This window comes from Oncorhynchus keta, chromosome 10 (assembly GCF_023373465.1).
Source record: "Oncorhynchus keta strain PuntledgeMale-10-30-2019 chromosome 10, Oket_V2, whole genome shotgun sequence".
Classification (NCBI taxonomy): domain Eukaryota; kingdom Metazoa; phylum Chordata; class Actinopteri; order Salmoniformes; family Salmonidae; genus Oncorhynchus; species Oncorhynchus keta.
Genome location: NC_068430.1, coordinates 32,027,033 through 32,036,994, shown reverse-complemented (window position 1 = coordinate 32,036,994; position 9,962 = coordinate 32,027,033). Strand labels below are relative to the sequence as shown.

At 43.2% G+C, this 9,962-nt stretch overlaps 1 protein-coding gene across 1 annotated transcript; it reads right to left on the bottom strand.

Annotated features, from left to right (window-relative positions):
* Nucleotides 1-4,564: 4,564 nt before the first annotated feature.
* On the bottom strand, nucleotides 4,565-5,194 carry LOC118388164 (zinc finger protein 675-like). The gene has a single exon (XM_035776987.1). The coding sequence runs from the start codon at nucleotides 5,192-5,194 to the stop codon at nucleotides 4,565-4,567; it is 630 nt and encodes a 209-aa protein (XP_035632880.1).
* Nucleotides 5,195-9,962: the final 4,768 nt, after the last annotated feature.

The following is a 9,962-nucleotide window of genomic DNA, read 5'->3' as shown; positions in this document are numbered from 1 at the left end:
CAAATAAGATTCCCCAATTGTGAGCAATTAGCTAGCTCACGTGAAAATGGGTGCTAATTAACGCTATGCTAACATCGGTGCCGTAGTTGGTCATATAAAAATATACCACTGCATTGTTATAACATGAATATTACAAAGTACATTATGCATAATGACAGTCTCACTTACTTCCAGGGTTTATATTTTTATCCATATAGGTTAGGTTCGATTAAGATTGGCTTTCATTGACGTTGATACCTTCGACGTTTACCTCAACTTGGGTGACCTTGAAGGAGACGGGAAGGGTTCTGGTTAAACGCGTTTAAGTCCGCCCACATTGAGCCCGGCCCGAAGTTTGACTCCGCCCACATTGAGCCCTGCCCCGAACTGCACACTGCAGTCAGGGGCTTCTCCAGACAGAATCGTGTTAATGGGGGACGCTGCAGTACGTTTCCCACTATGCATTACTTCTCCTGTGTAAATTAATGATCAGCATGGAGTAGAGTGGGGTAATGTATTGCCACTTGTGTAAGATTGTGGGTGAAAATAACTTCCTATTGAAAACACTGGTACGGACCAAGATCTTACAGAGATACCTTATTATTCAGTGACACTGCAATACAGTCATGGCCAAAAGTTTGGAGAATGACACAAATATTAATTTTCACAAAGTCTGCTGCCTCAGTTTGTATAATGGCAATTTGCATATACTCCAGAATTGTATGAAGAGTGATCAGATGAATTGCAATTAATTGCAAAGTCCCTCTTTGTCATGCAAATTAACTGAATCCCCCAAAAACATTTCTACTGCATTTCAGCCCAGCCACAAAAGGACCAGTTGACATCATGTCAGTGATTTTCTCCTTAACACAGGTGTGAGTGTTGACGAGGACAAGGCTGGAGATCACTCTGTCATGCTGATTGAATTTGAATAACAGACTGGAAGCTTCAAAAGGAGGGTGATGCTTGGAATTATTGTTCTTCTTCTGTCAGCCATGGTTAACTTGTCAGGATGGTGGGTGTAGCTGGTGTATAAAGTCAGGCGCAGGAGAGCAGAGATGAGTGAAACAACGCACTTTACTCAACAGCACAAAGTAAACCATTTACAAAGTGCAAAAAGAACGGTTGCCACAAAGCATGGGTGATAAACAGCACCCGGTACAAACCAGCTGGAACATACCGACCTGAACAAATAACAATCACACACAAAGACATGGGTGAAACAGAGGGTTAAATACATGCCCAGTAATTGGGAAATGAAAACCGGGTGTGTGGGAAAACAAGACAAAACAACTGGAAAATGACAAATGGGTCGGCGATGGCTTGAAGACCGGTGATGTCGACCGCCGAACATCACCCGAACAAGGAGAGGCATCGACTTCGGCCAAAGTCGTGACATAACTGCAAGGAAACACGTGCCATCATCATTGCTTTGCACAAAAAGGGCTTTACAGGCAACGATATTGCTGCCATTAAGATTGCACCTAAATCAACCATTTATTGGATCATCAAAAACTTCAAGGAGAGCGGTTCAATTGTTGTGAAGAAGGTCCAGCAAGTGCCAGGACCGTCTCCTAAAGTTAATTCAGCTTGCTCAGGAATGGCAGCAGGCAGGTGTTAGTGCATCTGCACGCACAGTGAGGCAAATACTTTTGGAGGATGGCCTGGTGTCAAGAAGGGCAGCAAAGAAGCCACTTCTCTCCAGGAAAAACATTAGGGACAGACTGATATTCTGCAAAAGGTACAGGGATTGGACTGCTGAGGACTGGGGTAAAGTCAGTTTCTCTGATGAATCCCGTTTCCAATTGTTTGGGGCATACAGAAAAAAGCTTGTTCGGAGAAGACAAGGTGAGAGCTACCATCAGTCATGTGTCATGCCAACAGTAAAGCATCCTGAGACCATTGATGTGTGGGGTTGCTTCTCAGCCAAGGGAGTGGGCACACAATTTTGCCTAAGAATACAGCCATAAATAAAGAATGGTACCAACACATCCTCCGAGAGCAACTTCTCCCAACCATCCAGGAACAGTTTGGTGACGAACAATGCATTTTCCAGCATGATGGAGCACCTTTCCATGAGGCAAAAGTGATAACTAAGTGGCTCAGGGAACAAAACATCAATATTTTGGGTCCATGGCCAGGAAACTCCCCAGACCTGAATCCCATTGAGAACTTGTGGTCAATCCTCAAGAGGCGGGTGGACAAACAAAAACCCACAAATTCTGACAAAGTCCAAGCATTGATTATGCAAGAATGGTCTGCCATCAGTGTCAGGCCCTGACCTTAGTTATCTTTGTTTTCTTTATTATTTTGGTTGGGTCAGGGTGTGACGAGGGTGATATATGTGTTTTTGGCCTGTCTAGGGTTTTTGTATGTTTATGGGGGTTTTCCAGTCTAGGTGTTTTATGTCTATGGTTGCCTAGATTGGTTCTCAATCAGAGGCAGCTGTTTATCATTGTCTCTGTGATATGTGTTTTGTCCTGTCTATTAATGATTGGCAAAATGTCTGCTTTCGGCCTGGGATCCCAAATTAATGTAAGCAGTAGCAAGCAACTGGCCATTCAGTGCAGGTGGGACAGAGCCTAAAATAAAAACATTTGGGTGGTCTTTCCTGTTTTGCATGTTATTTTGACATTAATATATGTCACTTTTTATTACATTGTTTGCAAACTGATATCACTGAGTTAAAGCTGCATACAAACATGGTCTCTTTTGTTTATTGAGTAAGGCAGCTCCAAAATGCAAGTGTTTCAGCCTAGCTCGGTGCTTTCTGTGATGGGGCAAGCCAGCAGAAAATACGGAGCGTTGCGCCGTGATTTACTCAGTGTTCTGTCACTCATGGGGACACTAAGTCACCTCCAAGTCTGAGGGTGGAGCTAGAAATTTCAAACCCCTTGGGTGCTGCCATAGAGTTACATTAGAAGTGCCCATCCAAGAAGGCTCAAGGTCATTGGCCACAGATAAAATGACATTAAATCACATATCTACAGATTGGACTGATCATGTCAACATCATACTTTCAAATCTTAGCTAGCAGTCATCATCATGAATCAAGTTGACAATCTACTGGCAAATCCTTTTTATTCCTTGACATATGAAGATAAATAATTAAGAGAAATAATAGATAAAACGTATCAGTGCTCATCGGCCATTGGACATAAACATGACACAAGTTGGAAATCGCAAATTTAACAATGAGTGGTTTGGAAGAAATCAGTGGCTAACTGCAAGCATTGCAAAGCAATACTTATCCTGCTATTCTGTGTGGTCCCAAGTCTAAGATTAAGGGTCTCATTTACTAATTTAAAATGATAAACATTCAACATTGGCCATGCTGTCAATGTAGCATGATTTGTGCCGCGCTCAAAACAAGTTAACTCAGAACTGCAAAATTTGACTTCAGTGAGTTCAAGACAACTGGGAACTCTGGAAAAACGAGCTACGATTGGGAAAATACGTTTTGAACTTTCATCCAACTCGGAATTGTACATTCGGAACTTGGGCCTCTTTCTAGAGATACGACCTGAAGATCACTGATGTCATCATGAATCAACCCTTTTTTTGTTTGAGTTCCCAGTTGTCTTGAAAACACCATAAAGCCAGAGAATGTCAGACTTTGTTGACAAAGTTTGATGACAAAATTCGTCACACGAAGGACATCCGCGCCACCTTCCTGTTCAAGTGAGCACAGCACAAGGTGAGTCCAAAAATGTCTTGTATGCTGCTGCATAAATTATGTAATATGCCAGGGAGATATATATACTGTAGCTAAGAAAGTAATATTAAGTGTATGTTGTGTAGTAAGCTGTTAGTAGCCCATGTGCCTCACCCTAATAATTTGGTCTATTTTCACCTCTTAATTTCACCTAATATTTTTACTTGGTGGTGCACATGTAGCCTATAACCTCTTTTTAGAGAAATGTAATCATCAAATATTTTAAGAGATTTCATTGTCTGCTTATACTGTATGACCCCTTTATTTATCCTATGGTTCTGACTTGGTGTACATTGAGAACACTGTAAGAACAGCACATGTTCTGAATTATGTTGCTGTACATTATAAAGGTGCTGAACTTATATTGACTACGTCCGACCTAGCTCGCTCATTAATGTCTTCATAGAAATGACTGATTGCCTCTTATCTGCTTGTTGTCCCCTTATGCCATAGTTAGTACATATTCAATTGTCAGTAGAAACCACATTTGTTTAAGCAAGTCAGCCATATCAACTATGTTTTTTAAAAGGCAGTAAATGAAGCTGAATGAACTGTTTCGCTGCCAGACAAGGCTCCGCTGATAGCCAGGTGTAGCAGTGGTAAGATGTTGAGACTGCTTTTGGGACAGCTTTATGTAGGTCCTAACAGTTTGTGGGCACCTTTTGTCACTGTTATAGTGCAATGAATGTATTGTTCAATGTTGTGTTGTGTAGTGTAGTGGCTTTGCTAGCAATGCAGCCTACTTTAGTTTTTTTGGGCCAAGATTTACATGCTAAAATCGCCACTGGTTTGAAGCATTGGAGATTAGTTATAGTTTATGCTATTGACCTGAAAAGCAGTCTATCCCTTACTCCTCTCTCTATATCCTCACTATTTGGACTTTACATGGACCTTCATGTGCACGTTGAGGTGAACCTTCTGAGTGAAGAATTTCCTACAGACCTCGCAGTCAATAGGGCTTCTCTCCTGTGTGGATCTTCTGATGGATTCTGAGTGTAGTGGCGAGATGAACATTTTCCCACACTCAGAACACTTGTAGGACTTCTCTCCTGTGTGGACCCTCAGCTCACCTCCCTGTCTGAAGCCCTTTTCACAGGAGTGGCAGTGGTAGGGCTTCTCTCCTGTGTGGACCCTCAGCTCTCCTGCCTGTCTGAAGCCCTTTTCACAGGAGTGGCAGCGGTAGGGCTTCTCCCCGATGTGGATCTCATAGTTTCCTGTCAGTTCCTCTGAGGACCGGCACTGTTTACCACACACACTGCAGAGGTACAGCTCCTCCTGCGTGTACACTCTTACATGCACGTTGACATTTCCCATGTGCCTGAATGACTTGCAGACCTTACAGGGGAAGGAGGGTTGTTGGCTCTGGATGGAGGATGGAGACTCCTGGGAGGTCTCTGCCCCGTTCCTCCCGCTTACCTTTGACTCTTTTGACCCCTTACTCTCCGCCCTTTCCACTTCCTCTCCTGCGTGAGTTTTCCGTCTGCAGTTGTTGGTACTCATCATCACTTCCTTGGCTCTCACTGTCACTGGGGCTTTCAGTCCATGCTGAGGAGCTGTCTGTGTTTTCCTCTGAGGAAGGCTGTGTCAGCGAGTGCCGATGAGTGTACAGTTCGGTATGCATGTGACAACTGAGGTGCGTCTTTCATGGCTGGTCTTGCCCTCCTGTCCCAGACAGTGGCTCCACTCCTGCGGCTGGTCATGGGGATCCTCTATGGAGCCTGAGAGTGCGAGCATCCGAGAATCTGAAAAGACAGATTATATTATTAGTTCAAATGACCATCGGGCATAAAATAGTGAAAATGACCCACAACCTATTGGTAATAGTAATAGATAGAACAACATATCTAAGAGGCATCCACCTCATCAAAGCAAACTACACCTTATGTTGATGATACGGTACCATTATTCAAGTGCACAACAGTGACAAATTATAGCTACTTAGTAGCTGTGGTAGACAGATATGGATTTGTTAGAGACAGTAATACATAGGTTAGGTACTATGGTACTGTTGCCAGGAACAAGATAGGTCCAGAGTATACTTTAGAAAATTGTACATAAACTTCAAATTAGCTACCAGTCTAGCTAGTTCCAGGCCTGAGATTAGTGTTTCAGTGTTCACCGCAACGTCCAACATGCTCGGTAGGTGCACGTCGTTCTCCTGCTTGAAACATAACATTTGACCCTCATACTTGGTAATAATTTGTTCCACAAGGCTAGAAACACCTTAAGAGATTCCAATCGAGCCATTTTGGTGAATAAGTTAATGGTTGCAAGCAGCTATTGAAGCCATACTAGGAAATATTTGGCGAAGCACCCATTCTCTTTTCGTCCACCTGTGCAGGCTGGAGCCTGAAGGTTTGTGCAATACTGCCACCTAGCGTGTTAGCTCATAATGTCCAGTGTGAGAGAGTTTTTCATAAGTAAAATCAAAGATAGTACCGTATCTGTGGTAAAATTATGCTTTGGGTTTATTTTTTACAGTGTAGAGCTTAAGTTTAAGTGGAGGCCAAGGCAACACAGATTAGTTAATCACTACTTTATTCTATTAGGACCAAATAAAACCAAGCTGCACAACATATCTGTAGGAGTAGCAGACAGTGTATGTGTGTGGAGGGATGGAGGGATGGAGGACTCTGCTTGTCAGGCTTAATGTGGTCTGTGGCTTGGATCATAGACTGGCCTGCACAGAGCCCTGACCTCAAACCCATCAAACACCATTGGGATGAATTGGAATACCGGCTGAGAGCCAGGCCTAATCGGCCATCAGTGCCCGACCTCTTTAATGATCTTGTCGCTGAATTGAAGCAAGACCCCTCAGCAATGTTCCAACATCTAGTGGAAAGCCTTCCTAGAAGAGTGGAGGCTGTAATATCAGCAAACTCTATATGAATGCCCATAATTTTGGAATGAGATGTTCGACGAGCCGGTGTCCACATACTTTTGGGCATGTAGTGTAATACATTTCATAAAAATATTGTATAAAATGTCTTAAAGCAAAAATATTCAGAAATAATACATTATCTGATAATAATACATTATTGCTTTAGAAAGGGGCACAAGACAGGGATGTCTTCTCTCCCCACTCCTGATTGCACTGGCAATCGAATCTCTTGCAGAAAGAATTAGACAAGACCCAAACGTAACAGGTAAAAATGAATATAAACTCATATAAACTTATTGGCAGATGATCGCCTGATATACCTCACCAACACTGAAAACGTAATGCTCCCTTTGAAAAAAATATTTTAAGAATAATAATAAGAATAATCTAAAATCTCGGGATATAGAATTACCATGGAAAATAAACTAAATACAGGCAATAGGAATAATTATTCATGATCTAAAGCAATCCTTTAAGTAGACCAACAAAAAAAAATCTAACAATTAGGATAAAAGTGACAACAAGCGTTTAGTGTATATACAGTATAATACAGTGCATGCGGAGAGTATTCAGACCCCTATGACTTTTTCCACATGTTGTTACGTTACACTTTTATTCTAAAATGCATTAAATATTTTCCCCCCTCATCTATCTGCACACAATACCACATAATGACAAAGCAACAACAGGTTTTTGGATATTTTGCAAATGTATATACAAAAAACTGAAATATCACATTTACATAAGTATTCAGACCCTTTGCTATGAGACTCAAAATTGAGCTCAGGTGCATCCTGTTTCCATTGATCATTCTTGAGATGTTTCTAGAACTTGATTGGAGTTCACCTGTGGTAAATTGAATTAATTGGACATGATTTGGAAAGGCACACCCCTGTCTATATAAAGTCCCACAGTTGACAGTGCATGTCAGAGCAAAAACCAAGCCTTTAGATTGAAGGAATTTTCCATAGAGCTCCAACACAGGATTGTGTCGAGGCACAGATCTGGGGAAGGATACCAAAAACGTTCTGCAGCATTGAAGGTCCCCAAGAACACAGTGGCTTCTATTATTATTAAATTGAAGAAGTTTGGAACCACCAAGACTCTTCCTAGAGCTGGCCGCCCGGCCAAACTGATCAATCGGGGGAGAAGGGCCTTTGTCAGGGAGATGACCAAGAACCCGAGGGTCACTCTGATAAAGCTCCAGAGTTCATCTGTGGAGATGGGAGAACCTTCCAGAAGGACAACCATCTCTGCAGCACTCCAGACCTTTATGGTAGAGTGGACAGAAGCATCTTCTCTGTAATAAGGCACATGACAGCCCGCTTGGAGTTTGCCAAATGGCACCTAAACAACTCTCAGACCATGAGAAACAGGATTCTCTGGTCTGATTAAAGTAAGATTGAACTCTTTGGCATGAATGCCAAGCATCATGTCTGGTGGAACCTGACATGATCCCTACGGTGAAGCACGGTGGTATCAGCATCATGCTGTGGGGATGGTTTTCAGCAGCAGGGACTGGGAGACTAGTCAGGATCGAGGCAAATATGAACGGAGCAATGTGCAAATCAAATCAACTTTAATTGGTCACATACACGTGATTAGCATTAGCAGATGTTATTGCAGGTGTAGGGAAATGCTTGTGCTTCTAGCTCCGACAGTGCAGTAGTATTTAGCAAGTAATATCTAACACATTTCACAACATTTAGCCAATACACACAAATCTAAGTAGGAATGAATTAAGACTATATTCATATGCACGAGCGATGTCAAAGCAGAACTGAGTAAGATACAGTAGAATAGTATAGAATACAGTATATACATATGAGATGAGTAATTCCAGATATGTAAACATTATTAAGTGACTAGTGTTCCATTCCTTAAAGTGGCCAGTGTTTTCTAGTCTATGCCTATAGGCAGCAGCCTCTAATGTGCTAGTGATGGCTGTTTAACAGTCTGATGGCCTTGAGATACAAGATGTTTTTCATTCTCTCGGTCCCAGCTTTGATGCACCTGTACTGACCTCACCTTCTGGATGATAACTGGGTGAACAGGGAGTGGCTCGGGTGGTTGATGTCCTTGATGATCTTTTTGGCCTTACTGTAACATTGAGTGCTGTAGGTGTCCTGGAGGGCGGGTAGTTTGCCCCTGGTTACTTGCCCTGGTAATGAGTTGGGCAGACCGCACCACCCTCTAGAGCAAGGCTGCCCAACCCTCTTCATGGAGATCTAATGTCCTGTAGGTTTTCAGTCCAACCCTAATTTAGCATATCCGATTCAGCTAGTTAAGGTCTTGTTGAGCAGCTAATTAGTAGAATCAGGTGTGTTAAATTGTTAAAAACCTACAGCACGGTAGATCTCCAGGAAGAGGGTTGGGCAGCCCTGCTCTAGAGAGCCTTACAGTTGCGGGCGGTGCAATTGCCGTACCAGGCGGTGATACAGCCTGACAGGATGCTTTCAATTGTGCATCTGTAAAAGTTTGTCAGGGTTTTAGGTGACAAGACACATTTCTTTAGCCTCCTGAGGTTGAAGTGGCTCTGTTACGCCTTCTTCACCACACTTTCTGTGTGGGTGGTACATTTCAGTTTGTCAGTGATGTGTACGGCCAGGAATTTGAAGCTTTCCACCTTCTCCACTGCAGTCCCGTCGATGAGATAAGGGGGTGCACCCTCTGCTGTTTCCTGAAGTCCACGATCATCTCCTTTGTTTTGTTGACGTTGTGTGATAGGTTGTTTCCAGGCATCACACTCCCAGAGTCCTTACCTCCTCCCTGTAGGGTGTATCGTCATCGTTGGTAATCCAGCCTACTACTGTTGTGCCGTCTGCAAACTTGATGATTGAGTTGGAGGCGTGCTTGGCCACGCAGTCATGGATGAACAGGGAGTACAGGAGGGTGCTGAGCACACACCCTTGTGAGGCCCCAGTGTTGAGGATCAGCGGAGTGGAGGTGTTTCCTACCTTCACCATCTGGGGCGGCCCGTCAGGAAATCCAGGACCCAGTTGCACAGAACGGGGTTCAGACCCAGGGCCTTCAACTTAATGATGAGCTTGGAGGGTACTATGGTGTTGAATGCAGAGCTACTGTATAGTCAATAAACAGCATTCTTACATAGGTATTACCTCTGGTCTAGATGGGATAGTGCAGAGTGCACTGTGCAAAGTGATGGCGATAGCATCGTCTGTGGATCTATTGGGGCGGTAAGCAAATTGAAGTGGGTCTAGGGTGACTGGTAGTGTAGAGGTGATATGATCCTTGACTAGTCTCTCAAAGCACTTCATGATGACAGAGGTGAGTGGCTTCGAGACAAGTCTCTGAATGTCCTTAAGTGGCCCAGCCTGAGCCCAGAGTTGAACCCGATCAAACATCTCTGGGGACACCTGAAAATAG

Excerpts from the sequence above, each read along its gene's own strand:
- LOC118388164 (XM_035776987.1), bottom strand. The coding sequence starts at position 5,194 with ATGAGTACCAACAACTGCAGACGGAAAACTCACGCAGGAGAGGAAGTG.